Below are 24,533 nucleotides of genomic sequence, written 5' to 3' on the forward strand. Positions count from 1 at the left end.
ATGCAAGAAGATTCCACAGTTTACAGATGGTAACTGAGTGAATCATTAAAATAGAATTTTAAAATCTGATCTACAGTGAGTAGTTTCTCTGGATTTGAGTGTCTGAAACAAACATTGTTGGAAAACCGTTTGAAACTTTGTTATGCTGTGTGTTTCTAACTGTGTTCTATACATAGCTCAAGTTTTAAAAATGCTTCGTCTTTTGTCTTATTTTCCAATAAAGAAATTCTACAGTCTACGTTTCAGTAACTGATCACCACATTAACTTAAACTTTTAATGATGTTTCAAACCATGTTTCATTCTGAGAACTGGCATGTCCGGTAGTACAGTGGGATCATAACATCAGTTTAAAATCAATTACCAGAAACATCCTAAAGTGCTTCCCTTTTTAGTCTCTCAAAATTTTGAAACATTGAGAGACTTTGATTAGTTGCAGCGTGTCAAAATGTAGTAGATCCAGTAATTCAGTAAAGTCCATACAATGAAGACTCTCCTCCTACTGTTGATATTGTGATTAGTTCAGCTCCAAATTGCCAAAAAGTTTTTATTTTAAAAAAATAAGTTCACTTCACTTGTTGATCTTTCAGAATTGTGGTTGGCATTCTCTGTCCAAACCCTCCATCTTGCCTGACTATTTTGTTTCTTGGGATCACCCTGCTACACCATTCCTCAGATGGTGTGAACAAACAACCAACTGGTTCAGATTTACCACACACAAAGTCTGTGGAGCTCTTGTGGTGCAGAGGTGATATCCTTCCCTCTGAGCCAAGCCTATTCCAGATATGTGTCATAACATCCCTGAACAGGTTGATCCAGATCTCTGTAAAGAACTGGTAGGAGCTAACCATTTATGGTTCAATTCAGTAACAGTTTTCAGTGCTAAGCTCAATGTAGAGAGTAGGGATGTGTACTTACTCCTAGATGGTTCTTGTGAGACAGTGTTAGTGTCTCTATCTCTGAAACAGGAGACCCAAATACAAGTACCACCAGTAGTGTATAATAACATCTCTGAACAGGTTGATTCAAAAACATCCCAAAGTCAGGTTTTGGGTGGTCCTAAAGTGATCTTTGGAAATAATATATACTGTAACTGAGGAAATTCATTTGAAACATTATGTACCCCAGGGCCATAAGACAGCGTATCTATGATTGAAATCATTTTTAATTTGGGAGAAAAATTAAACTTCATAACGACGTCCTGCATCAAGTGATCTATTTCAACTCCATCTGCTTTGTAAACAAATGTAGATTTAAAAGTTTGCCAAAGGGTTTCTTTTCATGAAGGTGGTGATCCTTAGATATTTGCATTTGGGTTTGTTACCTTTCCAATGACTATTCGACAGAGATGATAACTACACTATGTCCAACTCCACAATATTTCTTACAGAAGGCTCATTAACAAGAAAGAGGACAGTATCAGATGGAGTAGGGGTACAAATTGCAGTTACATATAAAAAGGTAAGAAGCAAAATATCCTCAGCAATCAAAGCTTCCATTGTGCTCATAAAGACAGCTAACGTTCAAATAGCTGCAATGTAAAATTGATTACACCACAAAGAACCTTGATAGTGCAATTGGTGATGTGATGGAACTGCACGATTTGCATTAATAATTGTTTACATCAAATATGATCACAGGGTGGAAGAGTCAGAGAACTGAGCTGACTATGTAGTAACTCTCTGACTCACACTGCCTGGAAGTGGTTTCCAACTAGAAGCACAGAATCATCCTTGTGTGATTAAATACATTCGGGTCTTTGATCGTGCTTTAAAGAAAGGAATGCTTTTGGTCACAAAGAAGAAAGTAGCTTTTCAATGTATTGAAATGAGAAATGTGTGATATTGCTTGACCGTCCTTTTCATAAGTAAAGTGTTACAACTTCCCATCATTTATCTAATTGCACACACATTGGAATTATTTTGTTTACAATATGCTTTATTCACAAGATTTACCATATCAACCAATTTGCATGGTGTCATACTGAAGAGATAGGAGAAGCTTCACATTGCTGCATTTTTCTCTAAAGGAAATGAATCTCACTTTTCTTGGGCAAAGGAGAGTGCTGCAGGGTGCAGTATGGAGTGTTGTATACCTGCATTGTACGTCTCCAATGTGTACACACTGGCTCTCTGAGCATTTTAACTTGGCACCCAACTCTTGCCTTTTCCCCATAATTCTGGACATTGTTTCCACTTGAATAATCATCCAATGCCCTCTTGAATACCTTACTTAAATTTGTCTCCACCAACTTTTCAGGCAGAGTATTCCAGGCCCCAATTACTCACTGTGTCAGAAAACTTTTTTCTCATATCACATTTGCTTCTTTCACAAAAAACTTTAAAGCTCTGTCCTCTGGTTCTCTGTTATTTTATGAGCAGGGACAGTTTCTCACTTGCTGAAAATGTGTTGCTGGAAAAGCGCAGCAGGTCAGGCAGCATCCAAGGAGCAGGAGAATCGACGTTTCAGGCTTGAGCCCTTCTTCAACCACTTCTTTCCTGAAGAAGGGCTCATGCCCGAAACGTCGATTCTCCTGCTCCTTGGATGCTGCCTGACCTGCTGCACTTTTCCAGCAACACATTTTCAGCTCTGATCTCCAGCATCTGCAGTCCTCACTTTCTCCTCGAACAGTTTCTCACTTGTCTATTTTGTCCAGACGCTCATGATTTTGAAAACTTCTATCAAATCTGTGCTCAGCATCTCCTCTCCAAGGACAACAGTCCCAACTACTTCAATGTTTCCTCATAGTTGAAGGTTCATATCCCTGGACCATTCTCCTAAGCCTCTTTTGCACTCTCTCCAATGTATTTGCATCCTTTGTAAAGTGTGGTGCAGCTGGTGTCTAACCAGTGATACCCTTATTGATAAATCCTAGAACATTGTCTGCTTTATTTATAGCTCTCACTAGCTATCCTGCCACCTTCAATGAGTTATAAATCGACACTCAGGTCACTCTGTTCCGGCACACCCTTGAGAATAGTGTTGCTTATTTCTACTGCCTCTCCATGTCTTTGTACTAAAATGCATCAGCTCTGACTTCTTTGAATTGAACTTCACCTGCCACCTATTCACCCACTCCACCAACTTGACATTGTTCTTTTTGAAGTTCTGTCCTGTTTTCAAAGTTTACAGTTTGTCTAAATTTTGAAGATCTCCTGCACAACATGATCTAGATAATATATTTACATCAAGAAAAGCAAGGCTTCAATATGAATCCCTGGAGAGCTCCATTACATACCTTCCTCCAGCCTGAAAATACCCATTAACCATTATTCTCTGTATCCTATCCATTGGCCAATTTTATATCCACATTACCTACTGCACGTTTTATTCCATGAACCACAACTTTCCTCTCAAGGGGCACTGTATTGAGCACTTTTTGCAAGTTTATGTACATCACATCAACAACCTTGCCCACATCCCTTTTTGTTACCTCTTTAAAAAAATGCCAGCTAGTCTGATGTGTTTTTCCCTTAACAAATGCAAATTAATTTTCCAAATTATCTCTCTCTTTTCCAGGAACTATTAATCTTATTCCAAATAATTGTTTCATGAAGTTTCCCACCACAGAAGCTGAACCCTCTGCTTTATGATTGCTGGGTTTATCTTTAAAACTTTCCAAACAGAATACTGTCCAAAAAGTAATTGATTCATTTTTGATACCACGAAGCCCAATTTTAGACCCACAGAGTTTAGCAAATTTAGCAAATTCAAGACCCTATCCACTTGCCTAAAGTCAAAATCAGCACTAGGATTTATCTTTTGTTGTTTGCATCCAAATTCAAAATAGACTTTGCAACCAACACTTTCTATTTGTTGTCACTGTAGATTGCATTGAGCAACAGGGAAAGTACAAGACAGTTCAAAAGTCGATGCACTGGTTTAACCATGAAAACAATTCCTTCAACTGAGGCTGAAGGTACGATAAAAATCCATTAACAACAGTCTTGACTCAGTTTGCAGTTCACTTTCTTGATTTTTCTGTGTTAGTTATATGTATGATTATTTAAAGCCATGATATCTATCTTTTTTTTGTTACTGTTTGATTTTAATTTTAGTTAATTTAAATATGAGGGTCGCCCTTCAAACTTCATTCATAGGTACCACTTGCTGCTGATAGCAACAAGCTCAGAATTAAGCTCTTCTTAAGTTCCCTGTAAATGTTCTTATCGACCCAAGCATGTAAAAAAGGAAAAGTAGAAACTCTCAAATGTAACAGCCTCGGAGTTGATTATTGACACATTTCTGGTTCAAAACTGTCAAGAACAATATGTAACATTTTAATTTCCCCACTTAAAAATTCACAAAATCTATCTGTTCAAAGTATTAAAACTTGTGGTTATTTTTGCCACTGCATCTCTAAAATACTTCAGGAATTTTTTTTAAAAAAGGCAATCAATAGTTTGCATTGTATAATTTTAAAACCGCTTTCCATTCCTGCAGTTTATTATTTGACTTCAATCTCAAGATCTCAATTCAGTAGGTGCCTTTTTAAATCTTGTCAAATTATTTTTCTGCTGAAGCAAAGATTTGTATATTGTAACTCTTCTAAGGAAACAAAAATGTAAATCTTAAGATGATAAAAAGGAGTGAATATATTTCCTGTTCATTTCTAAGAATATTAGATTTGAGATTTTTCCCGCAATGCTGTCACATGTTAACCTGTCACTCACTACAAGCAAATTTTTGATGTTGTGAAAACTAGATTGATAGTCCCTACTGTCTCATTAAATAAGATATGATATTTCAAATAACAGTTCTAACTGAAGTATTTCAAGAATGTCTTCTACCCCAACAAACTGCAATATTTTGGAAGAGCTGGTGGAAATAACAGTAGGCCAACCCATATATGAAGTATTTTGCAGTGCAAGAGATTTAATGATCGTATGATTTTCCAAGTATATTGCAAAGTCTGTTTGACGGCAGATATAAATTGCTTATGGAATTCTCAGGAAGAAAAGCCTTCTGCAATGTAAAGATGTCAGGAAAGTAAAGGGAATAGAAGCTAACCACCAAATTATTAAAATAAAACTTGAGTTATGGAAACATTTTCCCCTATAGATTACACAGGGACAGGAGTCCAGGTCTTTTCACTAGACAAACAAAGGCTATGAATAAACTCAGCCAGTGCAATATACATACATACATATTAACTTATTAGTGCACCCAAGTTGATAGATACATTTATAATACTGTTTACATGACTCTCATTAGTTTGGGAACTGATATGCACTAAGAAACAAACAGAGAATATCATAGGAAGAAGTAGTTTCTCATTTGTAAAAAATGATTGTGACATAACTTTTGACCAATCAAGGATGTTTGGACATTAATTAAATAACCGAACTAATCACTAAATTGAGGCAGTTATTATTGACACATATCAATGTTTCCAAGCTTATTGTTTAATATGCATTGGAAATAGTATTCTTTTCACTTAGTTTAGTGGAATGGCAGTAGCTACTATTCTTTGTACAAATGATCCGATACTTGGCATTGTATTGTGACTTAAGCTGGAAGTGAATAGAACATTATCAAAGAATTACAGAATGACTGGAAGATTACATAACATTATGTTATAACTAATTTTTACAAAATTTTAAATGATTGTATAGCCATTTAATTTAGCCTCTAGGTGTTGTGCAATTTGTGTTTTACAGATCTTGTTTGCCTGAATGTAATCATCTCTGAGGTAACAAACAAGTTGAACCTATCTGGAAAAATATCTCTGGTAAGTGAAAACTGTTATGCAACAGGATATTTGTCAAAAACTGTGGTACATCGGATTGATAACAATATGCTCATAGTTAGATTAAATCATCCGTGATATTCGATCACATGGAATTGAGAAACAAAGGGTGAAGGTTCAAATGAAATGCTGCTCAACCATTCTTCTATAACCCATGCAAATATTTAATAAATGTTCATGAAGTTGCACTAGTTTGGTGACCTGTTCCTATTTGTGTCAGGCTGTCACATCTTCTTGGGATATTCATGTAAAAAAATGAAATGGTCACATAATGGTGACTTATTGGAATATTGCTAAAATGGTTTACAAATGGTTTTGTGCTAGATATGTTCCACAAACAACAATGAGATGAGTAAAGTAGTAATCCATTAATTTGATGTTGTTGCTTCCACCCCTGCCTTAGTTCATTTGCTGCTGCAAGTCTCATCCATCTCTTTGTTATCTGAAGATTTGACCATTCCATGAGAATCCCAATCACCCTTCCTAAACTTTGGCTCATCCAAACTCTGTTGCCACTATCCTGACCTTTACCAAATCCCTTTCAATTGTCATTCCTTATTCATGTGTTGAATCATGCTCTGGCAATGCCTCTACCTCCATGTACTCCCCCTATGTTTGCAAACAAGGCAGTGATAAATAATTTGCTGGACTAGCTTTCCTGGCAGGCTGAGCTAATAATCCTGAGACATTGGTTCAAATCCCACAAGGCAAGAGCTGTTTGGAGGTGAAACATGTGAAGGTGAGAAAGGGTGGAATCGAAAGTAAAATTTTCCAGTTTGAGACAAGAACAGGAAATTGGTCAACAAATCAATAAATCAGAAAAAAAAGGTGCGGGAGATGATCTTTGTTGAACTGAGACAAAGACTAATCCACAGAATAGCTAGAATCCATTTAGATTCTAATGCCTAACACCACCTATTCTGTGAAAATGGAATGTTGCTTGACATTCAAACAGGGGAGCAGCGTGTTCAGGGAAGGTGACTTTTGGCGCTCCATTCAAAGGTGAAAATACAAGTCTGTCAAGCCATCCTGGTGGGAAATGAAGGTGTGGAGTGAAAAGGACATTGAAAGTGAAAAGGAAACTGTTAGGGTCAGGAAACTACTGTAAATGTCCTAAGCTGAGCAATGGAAGCAACTGGATAGGGACTGCTCAAAGGGAAGCAAACAGCCAAGCCAGGCATAAACGCTGGCTCAGCTACTGATCTGCTTGTTTATTTGTTAACCGAGACATTGTGGGTTGTTCAGGTTGGGGTGGGGGTTCCTGGAAATATGCAAGGAGGGAGGAGGTTACTTATCATTCTGTTAATGACATATTCTTCGTGGAACCCTATAAAGATATTTGAGAGAGCTGTGTCTAGCAATGTGTTGATGATATGTTTGCTATATTTGAATTAGCATGTACAGATTTCCCCTTGCCCCTTAATGAACTCCATCTTGTGCTTTAAAATGCAACAGTCTAAGTACCTTTTCCTCAATATGCCGTTGAGAATTTGACTACAGGTTCCGCTACATTTGTGACTGCAAACCACCCCTGACCTATCGATACGCTTGTTAGCATTTCTGCACTGCAACACACTGTATAATTGGTTGCCTTAGCAACCATGTAAACTGGGTTCAAGCCATTTGTTCAGCATGCAGGCTTGATGCTGAAATATGTTGCACATCATATGGGTTAATGACTATCCTGCTCAGAGAGTTTCTTGCTGTGTATGGTGCAGCCATGAACAAGTATCAATCCAGTATTTAGATGTAATTCCAGTATTTAGAGGTAACATTTTATCATTACAAATGAATGGATAACATTTGTAAAATAATCCTATGCATGCAAAGAATTACTCAGACAACTAATTTAGGACTTTATTCATTCATTTTTATTCATTCGCGCGACATGGGTGTCACCAGCTAGGCCAGCATTTATTGCTTATCCCTAATTACCCAGAGGGCAGTTAAGAATCAACCACGTTGATGTGGGTCTGGAGTCAGATATACCAGAGCAGGTAAGGATCACAGTTTCCTTCCCTAACGGACATTAATGAACCAGATGAGTTTCTTCAACAATTGTCAATGAATTCATGATCATCATTAGACCCTTAATTCCAGATTTTTATTCAAATTCTACCTTCTGTCTTGGCATTCTGATACTTCTGGAGGACTTGACTGGAATATTTCACTGGTGATTGGGGAATGCCTCTGTACATTGTCACAGGTAACAGGAAAATTTAAATAAACGTTGTCAGGCCCAGAGTTTGGTGCACCTGCTTATATTTTAGGCTACATATATTAATGTACAGAGTGCTGTTCTTTACAAACAAAATGATATGTACACACACTGTGCCTGTTTCAATTCAAAATATATGTTAGCCATTCTCTGGTTCATTTCTTACATCACTGAATTGACAAATTGGAGTCAATTTGCCTGGTCTAAAATTCCAACAAAGCTTTGCAGTTAACTGTTAGTCATCATCCAACTGGTACATTATCTATGGTCCTGCTTGTACCCGTCATAGAGTCATAGAGATGTACAGCACGGAAACAGACCCTTCGGTCCAACCTGTCCACGCCGACCAGATATCCCAACCCAAACCAGTCCCACCTGCCAGCAGCCGGCCCATATCCCTCCAAAACCTTCCTATTCATATACCCATCCAGATGCCTCTTAAATGTTGTAATTGTATGAGCCTCCACCACTTCCTCTGGCAGATCATTCCATACATGTACCACCCTCTGTGTGAAAAGGTTGTCCTTAGGTCTCTTTTTATATCTTTCCCTTCTCACCCTAAACCTATGCCCTCTAGTTCTGTACTCCCCCACCCCAGGGAAGAGACTTTGTCTATTTATCCTATCCATGCCCCTCATGATTTTATAAACCTCTGTAAGGTCATTCCTCAGCCTCCGATGCTGCAGGGAAAACAGTCTCAGCATATTCAGCCTCTCCCTGTAGTTCAAATCCTCCAACCCTGGCAACATCCTTGTAAATCTTTTCTGAACCCTTCCAAGTTTCACAACATCTTTCCGATAGGAAGGAGACCAGAATTGCATGCAATATTCCAAAAGTGGCCTAATCAATGTCCTGTACACCGCAACACGACCTCCCAACTACTGTACTCAATACTCTGACCAATAAAGGAAAGTATACCAAACGCCTTCTTCACTATCCTATCTACCTGTGACTCCACTTTCAAGAAGCGATGAGCCTGCACTCTAAGGTCTCTTTGTTCAGCAACACTCCTTAGGTCCTTACCATTAAGTGTAAAAGTCCTGCTAAGATTTGCTTTCCCAAAATGCAGCACCTCGCATTTATCTGAATTAAACTCCATCTGCCACTTCTCAGCCCATTGGACCATCTGATTGAGATCACGTTGTCACCATTTTCACTGTCCACTACACCTCCAATTTTGGTGTCATTTGAAAACTTACTATCTATACCTTTTAACTTGCCAACCAATCAGCTCTCTCCTCTCATGCATCATTTATATTGTTTTCCTTTACATTTCCTTTCATGCATTTTTTTTCTGATAAGTACAAGACAAAATGTGCTTTTGTTTTGGAGCAAATTTCAGAGTCAGTTAGAAATAGCATTGGGAATACTTAAGTAACTGGTAACCCAATAGCCTTGCTGTTGGTTTATGTGTTAATGGATGAAGAAAGCTGGTCTGATTGATTATAAGGTTCCCTCTAGGGTTGAGAAAGCCCGCACTTGAGAATACTGATGACAGTCCTGCCTCCAGACATAGCCTGCTTATTCACCTTACTCACCATCTTAAAAATTCACTCCCTTCACCTTCAGTGCACAGTGGTGTCAACGTGTACTAAATATAATGTATAACAGCACACCCCACCAAAACTCCTTCAACAGCACCTACCAATTCCGTGCCTTCTTCCACTGAGAAGGACAAGGGCAACAGATACACAGGAATACGATTCTTCAAGCTACACACTATCCTGACTTGGAAATGTGTCACTGTTGCTGGGTGAAATTCCTTTCCTATTATCTCTGTGGGTTAGTTACACCAGGTGAACTGTAGCCCTCCAAGAAAAAGATTCATTACCACATTATCCAGAAAAATTAGAGCTGGATAACAAAGTGTTGGTCCTAGTCAACGATTCTTACTTCCCTTAAAGAATAAAAACAAGTACAATAATCCAGCAACAAAATACTGCAAATGTTGGAAGTCTGAAATAAAAGCAGAAAATTCTACAGACAGTCACAAGGTCAAACATTATCTGTGGTTTCTCTATCCAAAGAGGCTACTTGACATTTGTTTGAAATAAAAATGATGATGGTTTGGCAGGGTTCCATACACAGGTTCAAACATCCCCTGTTTGTCAAGTAATCTTTCAGTGACTTCTCAAAATTATAAAACACAATGTGCCACTGTTTGGGCTGAATATGAATTTGCTGTTGAAGACCAGCATGACATTTGCTGGCCAAATTATCAAACACAAAACTGGCCCCAGATGTAGAAGCTCACATCTAAAATTGCAGGACATCACATTGATTGGAAATGCAGATGCATTAAATTGCTGGGAAATGCAAGTTGATCACATTCAAACAACACAAAGCACTGGAGAATGTATCTGTCGGCAGATAATTTTAAACCTTTACAGACACTAGGTTAAACCACAATGGAATACTGTTTACAGTGCTGGCTGCAAAAGGATATTAAACTACTAGACAAAATATGAGAAATAGTTGCAGGGATTTACCAGAACTGAGAGGATGCAACTATTAGTTGAACAGCCAAGGATTCTTTTTTTCTAAAATAGAGAAGACTGAGCCAAGATTTTTTGGAGGGCTTTAGAATTATGAGCTTTGTGTGCATAGAAACATTTTCACTGAGTTTAGATCAAAGGCATATAATGTCATAAGAAACTTATCAGTTAGTCTGTTTCTAAAAAAACAAATAATGGAATAAAGAGGAATTATTTCTCAGAATGATGAGAATGTGAAATTTGTGGAGTGATTGAAGCAGATTCATTTTCCATATTTTGCACACACTAGACAGAAGCAAACAGATAGGAAAGATTTAGTAAGAGACAGAGGAAACATCTACAAGTTTAAATAGTAGGATAGACCAGTGAACCACAATGGCCTGTTTCTCTGCTACAGGTTCTATGTGATTCCATGTAGCCCTGACAATGAAAGATGTAAGACAGTATTAGTGAAACTGCTTTAGAATATTTTAACCATATCAACGGCTAGTAAGGCAAGATCCCACTAGCAACTTGACAGAGGGACTGCTTAATTGGAAACCAAGATATTTGGTTCTTGAAGTCGAAGATCTGGCAAATAGCAGTCAAATTGTCAAGTCGATTTCCTCTGTCCCTTGGAGTTTTTTTTTAATTTGATTTATTGTCACGTGTACCTAAGCGCAATGAAAAGCTTTGTTTGCAAGCAGTACAGCAAATATGAATAGGATAATTATAGCAAAGAAACAGGTCATTCAGCTTATCAAGCTCAAGCTGATTCTCTGAATGAGCAAACCAACACGTCCCACCCTTCTGCCTAAAGATGATGAAATGTTTTCCCTTCAGTTGCTCATTTAGTTCCCTTTAGAAAATTATGAATGAATCTGCAACTAATAGCCCTTCAGGCAGTACATTCCTGAGCGTTACCAGTTGCTGTGTAAAAACAGTTCTCCTCCTTTGATTACATTACCCGTCCAATCTGCATTGGGCAGGTTGCTGGTTGGAGTTAGAATTCAGATTTGTAACCTCCCACTTGACCAAAATGGCACGTTTTAAGGGGATGGAATAAATTTCCACATGTTCGATTCACCAAAATTATTGAACTCAAGTGATGTTGGAGTGAAATTAGTTGTGTGAAATAAGAGTGAAATATATCAGTTTTGTTCAAGTCTTTTAATACGAATAATTCTTTTCGGAATTTCTAATCTTCCAATTTGTCAAGAAGATTTTAGTTTCTTACTAAGTGAATAAGCAACTATTTCTTACAGATTGAAAACAACAAGATCAAAACATCCCATATTAAGATTGAAATCCAGGATACACTTGGAAAAGCTTTGTTTGTTTGTCTGGACAAGGATTCTAGAAGAATATACAAAGATGTTGTCAGGTTGGTGTCCACCTACTGTATTATATTGTCCAATTTAAACTAGTTTTAAACATAAAGCTATTCAGTATAGTGTTATGACACGGTGGTGAACCCTTCTGTTAATTAAACCAAACACCCAGAAAAGCTCACCTTGCCTCATAATCTATCCCAACTTCTATTATTTAAAGAAAATAACATGCATTTTTATTAACTCTAAAAGCAAACATTAAACAACTATTCACAACTCTATGCCCTCCTTCGTCTTAACTGTTTATTACCCTGCCTCCAATTCTATCACAATATGCTGTTCCAATAAGACACTGATAAAAATTACATCAATTTAATTTCAGAACCATACAGCTGCTGTCATCTTCTGTGCCTTCACTCTTCTGGCTGCTGAATTCCCTGGGTCATCTTCTTTCTTTTTACTGCGAGTACGTTTCTACCTTTGGTAGAGAATAATGTTTCCGAATTTCTTGTATCTGTCTTAATGGCGGTTGCTACCTCTCCCATTTTCAAAGTGTCTGCATTTTTATATCCGTAACATCGGATCGTCTCATTGGTTTGTGTTGGTAAAACAATAAATTCAAATTCAATTGAGTTTTAGTATTCTGGAGTATAATTTAAACTGGTTAAGTTTGAATTGTCAAAACAGCAACAAAAACTCAGTATCCATTTCACAGCCAAATGTCACGCGTTTTCAATTTTCCAGTACACCCTGGTTCTGCCACCTAGTCACACACACAGGTCCTTGTAATCTCTCAGTTCAGAACAGCATTCACTCTCTCTTAAAGATACAGTACATGCCTTCAACTTCATAACAATAGTCATGGTTATGTACTATCAATGCATCACTGAATAATTATAACACAGAAGGACGCCATTCGGCCCATTGTCCCTGCACTGATTCTATTCCCTCGTGCCAATCTCCTGCTTTTTCCCCATATCACTGTTCATTCATTATTGTCCAAAATAAGCATTCAGTCCTCTCTTTTGAATGCCTCAGTTATAAAAATTACAATGGATCCATTTGGATTCATCAGCAAATATTAAATTCTTTAAAAGGAACGTTTTTATTCATTCAAGGCTGAAAATGTGTTGCTGGAAAAGCGCAGCAGGTCAGGCAGCATCCAAGGAGCAGGAGAATCGATGTTCCGGGCATGAGCCCATCTTCAGGAATGAGGAAAGCGTGCCAAGCAGGCTAAGATAAAAGGTAGGGCGGAGGGACTTAGGGGAGGGGGGTTGGAAATGCGATAGGTGGAAGGAGGTTAAGGTGAGGGTGATAGGCCGGAGTGGGGGTTGGGGGCAGAGAGATCAGGAAGAAGATTGCAGGTTAGGAAGGTGGTGCTGAGTTTGAGGTCCCCCCCTCCCCTACATTGTCTCAGTCTCAACCCTCGAACTCAGCGCCACCTTCCTAACCTGTAATCTTCTTCCTGAATTCTCCATCCCCACCCCCACTCTGGCCCATCACCCTCACCTTAATCTCCTTCCACCTATCGCATTTCCAACGCCCCTCCCCCAAGTCCCTTCTCCCTACCTTTTACCTTAGCCTGTTTGGCACACTTTCCTCATTCCTGAAGAAGGGCTCATGCCCGAAATGTCGATTCTCCTGCTCCTTGGATGCTGCCTGACCTGCTCCGCTTTTCAAGCAACACATTTTCAGCTCTTATCTTCAGCATCTGCAGTCCTCACTATTTCCTTTATTCATTCAAGGCCTACTACAGTTGGTCAGTTTAAATGCCCAAAAGTTGACAATCAAGCCTTGTTACATGACTGTCTGATATCCAGTTTTTCACCAGGATTATAGGTAGGGGGCTGTCAACCACAATTGGCAAGCATTATTATAAGTGATAATCCAGAAACATGGATCTGTGAAACAATAAGAAATCGTAAACTAAGGCCCTGCCAGTTCTCTATCTGGTGAACACAGAAGATCCAATAGCACTACTTCATTAGAAGAGATGGGGTAATTGCTGAGTCAATATTTTTCATCAATTAGCATCACCAAAAACGGATCAAATGCATGTTGGTGTTTGTGGGAACTTGCTGTGCATCTATTAGTTGCCCTGTGTCTGAAATTACATCCGTGACTGTACATCTGAAGGACTTCGCTGACAGTAAAGCATTTTGGAATGGCCAATAGTCTTAAAAGGTACTATTTAACCCAATCTTTTTAAATACTTTATCCTTTCTCCACTGAGAAATTGCAGTAAACCTGAGGTACTTATCATGCCCAGTGTTCAATGAACACGTTTAAATCAGCTGAGCTTAGAAGAAAATGAGTCCACATTGTCTGTACACATAAACACTTTAAGGGCTCCCTATTCTGGTCTCTCTTCATTCTTCTCTTGTTCAGAATAAAATCCCAAGGTAAACCATTTATCTTGACTCAGTTTTGGATTTTGAATTTAACCTTCACCCTCACAAAAGGATTCTTTTTTAAAATATAGAAAGTAAATTTGCCACTTCTTAAAAAAAAACTAGTCAATTGATTGAATTTAAGAGTTTGAAAAATGTTGTTCATTGATTTTTTTTTTTGTTTTGAAAACACAGCATTGAAGTCTCTCCTTGTGTGGACCCTGGATACAGCTTCCATAAAATGAGGTCACTGAGGTTTGGTCTCAATGGAGCGGAAAATGTTGGATTAACTAAGTACATGCCAAAATCCCTGTTATTACCAATCAACACATTTGTAGGTATTCTGTAAGTTGAACTACCTGTTTCAACTCGGGCAACAGGTCACTTGCCTGAAGAAACCAATGATTTGGAGCTGCTAGAACTGTAGGACAGAGTCACAATTACAAGTTCAATTATTCAGGAGTACCTCTTCTGTCCGATGGATTACTTAAGAACAATTGAGTCACACAATATTAGAGACATTTCCTTCAAACCTGAAAGCCCGAAGGGTGGAAAACGAACCTGCAGAATACCAGAGGCACTGGTCAGAGGAGCTTGAAACTGATTGAAAGTTACCTGCAGCAAATCATAAAAGAAGGGTTTTGATGGTGAAGATTTTTTTTCTCCACCTGGAAGTTATTCTTGACATAATGGGCAGGACTCAGCATTGGGTCAAGTGGGTTCCCAGAATCTGCACTGTGCTAGGAGTACTTGCCCAACAATGATTTTATGTGAATTGGTTGATCAGTGGCCCAAAGATGCAACTGTTGTCTGATTTCGATACAGTTGGCAGAATTTAATAGGAAGCCTTCCAGTATGGATGAAGTTGCAATATCCTGTTTACAGATAAGGGAGAGAGAGGGCCAATTCATGTTGACATCATGAAAGCAACATGGAAGTAGGCCATTCGACCCATCGAGTCCATACTGACCCTTCGAACAGCATCCTACCGAGACCCATGCTATGCCTTTAATCCTGTGTTCCCCATGCTGATCCACCTAGTCTACACATCTCTGGATACTATGGGAAAATTGACATGGCCAATCCATCCTGACCTGCACATCTTTTGGATTGGGGGAGGAAAACCAGAGCATCCAGAAGAAACCCATGCAGACACAGGAAGAATGTGCAAACACAGCTAATGGCCAGGGCGTGGAATTGAACCCAATTCCCTGGCGCTGTGAGGCAGCAGTGCTAACCACTATACCACCATGCTGCCCACGTGTCCTCTCTCAATATTTAACAAATGTCAACTTATCATTTGTGGAGGATGAACTTCTCCACAGGGCACCCTCTGGTGTAGACAGATGAGTAGAGATCAAAGACATCTGGGAATGTAGGTCCCCTGTCCTGCTGCTCGGAGGTCACCTCCAGTTAGGGTTTGATACTTGTCCTCCATTGATTTTTTAACTAGATTTTTTGGGGAGGTGACAATTTGACCTCATACCAGCTTCCAACTAAATGGCTGAAGGGGGCAGGATGGTATTCCAGAAAGTAAAGTTCACACTTGTCCACCTCTTCGCCTAGTCCCTTCCCATCCCACCCAATCCCGGGATGAATCTAGTCCTGTATTTCAAGAGATATTCTATTATTTGAGTTTGCATACATGCAGGTTTTTTGCTGTCAAAATTGTTTGTTACAAATTTTTAACACAGTAAAATTAGTCTAAACTGAATTTAGATCAGTGAAATCAACCATTCTAAATGAAGTAATTGTAATTTGAGTTTATAGCTATCAGTAATTTTCACCCAATGTTGGAACCCACTGTTGTAATGACTAGGTTAGCTGTTCATTTAACAATGTGTAATGGAATTCTCAGAAATTGGTCTTTATTGCACGGAGTTCCATAAGTCTTCTAGCACTGTGGTGGTGTCCCTGTGTCTGGACTAGAAGCTCCATGTTCAAGTCCCATGCCAGCACTTGTTGGCCAAGAATGGTGCATTTGTAATTAGTCTTACAGCTCAGAAGGAGCTCAGTCAGCCTCTCATGCCTACATCAGTCTTCAAATGAGCATCATTACTTCCTGTGAGTCACCTGTTTTTCCCACATATCCTTCCACATTATTTTTATCTAGCAAATTGTCCATTGCCCTCAAGAATGCTTCAATTGAACCTGCTGCAATCACATTTCTGGTCAGTGCATTCTATACCTCAATCACTTGCTAAATGACAATGATTTTTTTTCTCATACCATTCTTGCTTCTTTTGCAAATCACTTTAAATCTATGGCCTGTCATTGTTTCTTTTACAAGCAGGAATAGTTTCTCGCTAATCATTATTTCCAGCCCACTCACAATCTTGAAAATGACTATTAGGTCTCCTCTTCGTTTCCTTCTTTCCAAGTACAACCCCAACTTCTTCAACCTATCCTCTTAACTGAAGTTTCTCATGCCTGGAATCATTCTTGTAAAACACTGTCCAATACTTATACATCTCTCCTATAATATGGCAACCGGAGCAATACACAGTAGTTCGTTTGAGGTCTAACAAGTATCTTGCAGGTTGATTGTCAGCCTGTAACTTCTTCCCCTCTGTCTGATGGAAGGTTGTAAAAACAGGAGAGCTTTCTTGGTAAGCCATCTTGAAACAGGCAATGGCAAAATACTAGAATACTTTGTCCATAAATGTGGACCAATCCAATGGAGGTTCATGCTTCAGTAAACAAAGGCAGGAGAAAATAATGGCCAGAAAGATGAATGGAGTTGCAATTGCCTTTGTGAAGAGGTAAAGAATATTTGGTAATACTTGACTAGCCCAGTGTTTGCTATGACTGACGGTGGTATTGCTAGTTACGATGCATTTTATTTAAACCAGTTGAATCTTTGGAATTCTCAATCCCACAAACTGAGTCACTGAATATCTTCAATGCTGAGATAGACAATTAAAATGTAGAGAAGTCAAGTTTGGTGATCAGGCAGGAAGAGGGAGTTGAGAACAAGCTTAGATCAGTCATAATGAGCACTGGAGTAGGCTTGAGGAGCCATATGATCCACATCTCCTTTTTGTATGTTCTTAAGAAATATACTTTAAAAATTAACAAAAAAACAAATCCCCATATCTCTTATGCAGTGATTTATTTTGTCTCCATTCAACTGAAAAGAAAATGTGGTTTCACTGACTATTGAAATGTCATAGTGAGGTGTGCAAATTTTTTCTTGAAACAGAAGTTGAAGCTCTATGTTGGCCATCTTTAGAATATAGTTGCGAGCATCATAAAATTGTAGCCTAAAAATAATTTTGTTCAGAAAAAATTTACAGAACTATTCATAAATATGTAGGTCCAAAATGCCTCAAAGGTGCTGGTGTTATTGCAATTATTTAAAATTTTTAAAAAAGTATCTCTTCAGATTCAGAATGAAGACTGATGGACCGTGTGACTGGAAAGTTGCTTCACTACATAGAAATAAATGCACTCTGGGTATGGAAGAGGTGGGTCACAGGGGGTTGTGAAGGAAAAGTGATTTCTACTGTTTACTACTTGGAACAAAGTCACAAACTCCCTCTTTCTGCTTGTAATTAGTCAAATAGATTGACCATCAGCCTTTATATACTACTAATACACTTGATAATTTATGTAGAAATAATGAACAGAGGAAATTCTTCTCCATAACATCTTACACTGTTAATTCTGTTTGATTTGCCACCTGGCTACATGTCTGAAGTGTTTTTGATATGTACTTGTATATTCTAGATATGTACTATTTATTGAAGCATGTTTCTGTAAAGCTAACATTATTTTTACATAATTAAAATATAACCAGATTGTTTAGTACTTCTGAAAATCTCTGAATATTTTTCACTAATAATTCAATAACATGCTTTGGGAAATGATTATTTAAAATATGATTGCATCAGATGTTGTACTTTATCTCTCTGAATGTCTAAGTTTGAATTCACCCTCGCAATGGCCGAACTTTCTTCACTGATCACAGCTGTATAGTAGTGTAACGGTCTGAATGAGTTAATACAGAAAAGTGGCCTAAGACAGCATCTACTGTGATGATACGATGTAGACTGGCAGATGGAATAGCTTTGGATCTTGAATGAGTAACACCTACTCACTTTTCATAATCATCATAACAATTTGTATTGTATCAGTATAACCACCAACTAGTTCCTACATGCAATAACCTGTATATTGTTCATAAGACCATAAGATATAGGAGTGGAAATAAGGCTATTCGGCCCATCGAGTCCACTCCGAGACATCAAGAATCTATCAATCTCTGCCTTGAAGATATTTAGCGTCCCGGCCTCCACTGCACTCTGCGGCAATGAACTCCACAGGCCCACCACTCTCTGGCTGAAGAAATGTCTCTGCATTTCTGTTCTGAATTGACCCCCTCTAATTTTAAGGCTGTGTCCATGGGTCCTAGTCTCCTCGTCTAGTGTCCACCCTTTCTAAGCCACGTATTATCTTGTAAGTTTCTATTAAGTCTCCCCTTAATCTTCTAAACTCCAATGAATACAATCCCAGGATCCTCAGCCGTTCCTCGTATGTTAGACCAACCATTCCAGGGATCATCCTTGTGAATCTCCGCTGGACACGTTCCAGTGCCAGTATGTCCTTCCTGAGGTGTGGGGACCAAAACTGGACACAGTACTCCAAATGGGGCCTAACCAGAGCTTTATAAAGTCTCAGTAGCACAATGGTGCTTTTATGTTCCAACCCTCTTGAGATAAGTGACAACATTGCATTCGCTTTCTTAATCACGGACTCAACCTGCATGTTTACCTTTAGAGAATCCTCGACTAGCACTCCCAGATCCTTTTGTATTTTGGCTTTACGAATTTTCTCACTGTTTAGAAAGTAGTCTATGCTTTTATTCTTTTTTCCAAAGTGCAAGACCTCGCATTTGCTCACGTTAAATTCCATCAGCCATTTCCTGGACCACTCTCCCAAACTGTCTAGATCCTTCTGCAGCCTCCCCACTTCCTCAGTACTACCTGCCTGTCCACCTAACTTCGTATCATCAGCAAACTTCGCTAGAATGCCCCCAGTCCCTTCATCCAGATCATTAATATATAATGTAAACAGCTGCGGCCGCAACACTGAACCCTGCAGGACACTGCTTGTCACCGGCTGCCATTCCAAAAAAAGAACCTTTTATCCCAACTCTCTGCCTTCTGCCAGACAGCTAATCCTCAATCCATACCAGTAGCTCACCTCAAACACTATGGGCCCTCACCTTGCTCAGCAGCCTCCCATGTGGCACCTTATCAAAGGCCTTTTGGAAGTCTAGATAGACCACATTCACTGGGTTTCCCTGGTCTAACCTACTTATCACCTCTTCAAAGAATTCCAACAGGTTTGTCAGGCACGACCTCCCCTTACTAAATCCATGTTGACTTGTTCTAACCAGACTCTGTTCTTCCAAGAATTTAGAAACCTCATCCTTCATGATGGATTCTAGAATTTTACCAACAACCGAGGATAGGCTAATTGGCCTATAATTTTCCATCTTTTGTCTTGAACCTTTCTTGAACAAGGGGTCAGTACAAGAGCCACTTCTAATTACATCAGTAAGTGGTTTTATTGTACCACAATAGATGAACCGGGTCCTGCAGGCTCCTTATATTCTTACAGGGGATAGAAGGAGCAAACTTACCCATGATGAGATTAAATTGTGGATGCTGGCAATCTGAAACAGAAACAGAAACTACAGCAATTCAACAGGTCTGGCAGTATCTGAGGAGAGAAAACAGAGCTAACGTTTTGAGTGTGGTGGCCCTTCTTCAGAACAGGTCTCGTTTTCATCTAACGAGGCAGGTGTTTTTTCTGCCCAGACATGTTCTCGGCCTTTCACCATGAGGATGACTTCATTGATGTTTGTTTTCCTTACGCCCTTCTTATCAATCCCTCTCAATTCTGGTATTGAAATTACCAAGGAAAAGCAGCTTATCTCCCTTTTGTCTCATCTGTTGCTGCTAGGGTTAGGGTACACACACTGTTGAATGTGGGGTACTGATTCCAGATTAGGGTGAGCTCAAAATGTCATGAGGTAATTGTTTATCCCACAGAGGGCTTACAAAGATAATAGACATGTTTGCTTTTTATTGGAAAGTGAACCCCATAAGTCCATGTTCCTCTGGCATACCTTTTCCACATTGCTCTTTGAGCTGATCTTCTCCTGCCCACCTTGTTTCACTCAGGACAGAGATGGCAATGTCAGGGCACTGAAGTTCCCAAGTAGTGATGGCAATGTGATGTTCAGATCTATTACTGCAGTTTCAGATCCTATACTTCATTTTGATTGATTGAAAGCACCCTACGTGTGGGTAAAATATGGGGTGGCCACTCAAACCTGGGGAGTAACGTCTTTGTCCAATGGGAGTGATAGGTGAAGCGATTAGACACCAGGTTCTGCTGCATGGACAAGGCTTACATCAGTGTTGCTGTTCCCATTTAAAAGCATCTTAATTGCTCTGTTTGCTTAGGGATTGGTGTCGAAGAGACCTCAAGCTCATGTCCTTGAAATTTACTCCACTCTGATCTGGGCCCCATGTTCTCTCTCCTGGATGTCTTTAAGATTTCTCCATGATCCAGGTGTCATACTCTTTCTCCCAGGTTTCCTCAAGTTTTCTCAGACGCTGATCCAAGAATATATACAATTGGGAGTATAGAGGATAGTGTGATAGTTTACCAAGGTGAAAAGAAGATACTTTTGAAGAAGTACTGAAAGCCTTTGATAATGATTTCAATCTCAGATCAAATAAAATTCTTGAAAGAGGAAGATTTAATAGGGTTTAGTATACAAGGCAATATATTAATAACCTCTACAGAATAGTAGAGATTTGTGGCGTTGGTGGTTTGAAGTCATAATTCATAAGAAGAATAATTATTGTCAGAATTGCTGATGAGGCTTTGTCAAATTTATTACAGTCCAAGGACAACCTAACACGACAGAAAGTCATTCAGCTAGTGAACAAGGAAGAAGTTCAGAAGCAACATGAATCAATCAGAAAGGGAACAGATTGGCCACAGGAGATCAGCAGAGTATATTCACTTCCTTTGATATAAAGTCACAATAATGCAAGTGAGAAATAAGTGCAACAAGTAGGACAGATACCAAACAATAAAAGTCTTACATGAGATCTGGGCAAAGGCAGTGCCCAGATGTTAAAAGTATATGGTTTGTCTGTAACAGAATAGGTCACTTTCAGAAAATGTCAAGTAGGACAAAGTTAAAGAAAAGCAAGAAGCAAATCATTATCCACAAAGAGGTTAATGAGATACGTCAATCTATAACAGAAGGAGGGCCTAATTTGTTCTCGGAGAAACAGGTAATTCAGACCTAGCATTTTGGCAAAAGGAAACTCACGTCAATGGCCATGTCACAAATTTGTAAGTGTGACTGATTCAATTCTGACTTTAGTCACTCGGATGACTTGGAAGAGAGAGGTTTGAGCAAAGAATTTCATTTCCTTATCTTCCCAGGAAGAATCTGCAGTAACATTGACAGAGTTTGTGCCAAGCAAAAAGCAATCCTCAAATCGTAGAGTTGAGAAAAAGAACATGTTGATTTCACCAATAATGCATGGTGAAAGTGAGTGTGTCTAAGTCAGTCGACAGGTGAAGTAAAATGGTTTACATATTTCAGCACAGATCTTCCAGCAGCTTGAGAACTAAAATCTGCTGACAGATTCAAGATGTGCCTATAACACCATAGAAACCACCAATGAGAAGGGCCAACTGATGCCCAAAAAGGGGACTAAAAAGAAGAAACTTGCTGCTTCAACAGAGCAGCTTTCCTCTGCAAAGGAAATCCATGGGATTAAAGGTCCTCAAGTTTCAGATATTGCACTGTCAGGGCAGCATTAAAAGTCAAAGGCCTTCAACCAAGAATCCTACACACCTGCCAAATCCAAAGCGAATTCATTCTGGGAGAATATGAAACATTTAAATGGTGGTTGTCTTAAGACCACCCATTGTACTAGACTTGTAAATGGCACAGTGGATCAGTGGTTAGCACTGCTGCCTCACAGCACCAGGGGCCCAGGTTTGATTCCAGCCTCAGGCGACTGTCTGTGTTGGAGATTTACATTCTCCCAGTGTCTTCATGGGTTTCCTCTGGGTGCTCCAGTTTCCTCCCATGGTCCAAAGCTGTGTAAGTTAGGTTAATTGGCTATGCTAAATTGCCCATAGTGTTCAGGATGTGCAGGTGCATTTGTCAGAGGTAAATATAGGATAATACGGTAGAGGAATGGTTCTGGGTGGGTTACTCTTCAGAGGGTCGGTATGGACTTGTTGGGTTGAAGGGCCTGTTTCCACACTGTAGGGATTCTATGATGCAAAGAAGTAAGGCATAACATCTAAGTCCTCTCCAAAGTCTGTTACAATGTCTATAATGTCACTGTGGTCAATAACTAATTGCTAACATGCAATCAACTACTTCTTGGTCAATACAAGAGCATCTTCTAATTAGACCAGTAAATACTTCTCAGTCACCATACTAGACCAAGCAGGCCCTGTAGATCCCAACCAGAAATGTGGAAAGGTGGGCAGCAAACACACCCCATTGTGTGATTGAGCCATGATCACAAAGTTTACAGCATGGAAAAAGGCCCTTCAGCCTATCCAGTCTGCACCAGTCAAAAATAATTGCAGACCATGTTATCCATACATTTACGGTGTCTTCGACGATTTAAAAAGCCAGGGTCTTAATCTAAGATGCATTTCCATTCTCTTGCCAGTTGGTGTTAATCTTCTGGTGCCGTGCCCTGTACCAAGTAAACGTATCAGTGTGAAAGCAGAACACTCCACTGCAAGGCTTTTCGTTTTGTGCCCTGGGTTACCTGATTCCCTGACATGGTCAATTTGAACAGGAGAAATTGGCAGTTGTAAATCAGCAGTAGATTCCTGTTACATCTTAGTGAGGACGTCCATCATTGAAGCTGCAGCCAAGATGAGGATTGGGTGGGAGTCCCTCCTTACAGGGTACTGTGGAATGGCCATATTTTTTATGATGGGTTACAACTCATTCACAATGGGTTATAGCTCAGTCAATGGTCATGCAGCCCTTCTCAGGGGTATGAACTTGATCACAGAAACCTATGTTTGACACACTGACAAATATTCACTGAATTATCAATTACAAACTAGCAAAATTAAGATTAAGGTTACATACAGAAGAGGAAGGACACCATTTTGACTGAGAGAACACATCCATCCTAGGAGAAGCCAAACAGAGACACACACAAGAATTCCTGGAAGCATGACATTCCAACTGGAACTCTATCAACAAACACATTGACTTTGATCCAATTTACCACTCCCTGAGAAAAAGAACCAGAAATGACATCACCATAGGAAATGATGTCACCAACCCAAGGAAACCTCAACACAAGTAAAAAGCTGGCCATTCTACCAGTGCTTCACTGGAGGCTCACTGAAGATGTTACCTAGTATGGTGACAAAACGTCTGAAAACAAACCTGCCAGCTCAGCGAGCAAACTTAGATCTGATCTCAGCAATTGGTTACTGAAGGCGTCCTCAAACTGGTTCACCAGTCAACATGCTATACCTCTCTATTTCACAAACATGAACTCTAGGACTACATTGAATTTTGCAGTATTTTATTGTAACTATGTGAATCTTGCTCAGTTTTGTTCATTTTTCTCTTCATGGTAATTGGGAAAGTCAGAAAACAATATTCTGTATGCCTACCTGTACTTATTTTGTATCAAATGATACAATTTGATAGTTCCCAAACAAATACTGGTCAAATTCAACAATTTGATTTTGAGGAAACCTTTAATATCATCTATCATATTCATTTGCTCATTTTCTCTCTTTCTCTTGTCTCTCCATTTCTATTTATACTTTATTTCTCTACTTTATTTTCATGCAAATGAAGCATTTGCAGAACCAAAGCATGGTGACTGCTTTGGTCTATCAATGCTGTCATAGACAAGTGCATAAAGTATATTGGAAAGAATTAAGTCATTATGTTTTTCCTCATGTTGCTTCCCTCACCAAGTGCTGCAAACTTAGTTTAGTAGCTATGTCTTTTAGGATTTGTCCAGCTGAGGCAGTAATTGTGTCATTGTGCCATTTCTGGTGAGGAACACTGAAATTTCCCAGCTAGAGTTCATTCTGTGCCTCTGGCACACTCAGTGCTTCTTTCTATTGGTGTTCAACACGGAGCATTGATTCAGCAGCCTCAGGGAGTGAGGCTGGGGTTGGGAGTGGGGGCAGAAGGTTATAATCTTGAAACTTTATTTACATTTAATGTTTTTGTTTAACTTGGTGCCGTGTAATCTCATGGGGTCATAATCAAAGTTATGGACTCCCATGGCAACCCTTTGACTAGATACCATTGTGCTACCCTCTGG

The 24,533-nt window shown here is 39.2% G+C and overlaps 1 protein-coding gene across 1 annotated transcript in view; it reads left to right on the top strand.

Annotated features, from left to right (window-relative positions):
- Positions 1-17,803, top strand: part of LOC132827818 (phosphoinositide 3-kinase regulatory subunit 6-like) — a 100,598-nt gene extending 82,795 nt beyond the window's left edge. Inside the window, exons 17-21 of the mRNA XM_060844553.1 lie at positions 1,389-1,459; positions 3,827-3,917; positions 5,659-5,729; positions 11,705-11,823; positions 14,356-17,803. Coding sequence (XP_060700536.1) covers positions 1,389-1,459; positions 3,827-3,917; positions 5,659-5,729; positions 11,705-11,823; positions 14,356-14,509 — 506 coding nt within the window. The 3' untranslated portion in view covers positions 14,510-17,803. The remainder of the gene's footprint in view (positions 1-1,388; positions 1,460-3,826; positions 3,918-5,658; positions 5,730-11,704; positions 11,824-14,355) is intronic.
- Positions 17,804-24,533: the final 6,730 nt, after the last annotated feature.

The sequence above is a fragment of the Hemiscyllium ocellatum genome, chromosome 25 (assembly GCF_020745735.1).
Source record: "Hemiscyllium ocellatum isolate sHemOce1 chromosome 25, sHemOce1.pat.X.cur, whole genome shotgun sequence".
In the NCBI taxonomy this organism is placed as follows: Eukaryota; Metazoa; Chordata; class Chondrichthyes; order Orectolobiformes; family Hemiscylliidae; genus Hemiscyllium; species Hemiscyllium ocellatum.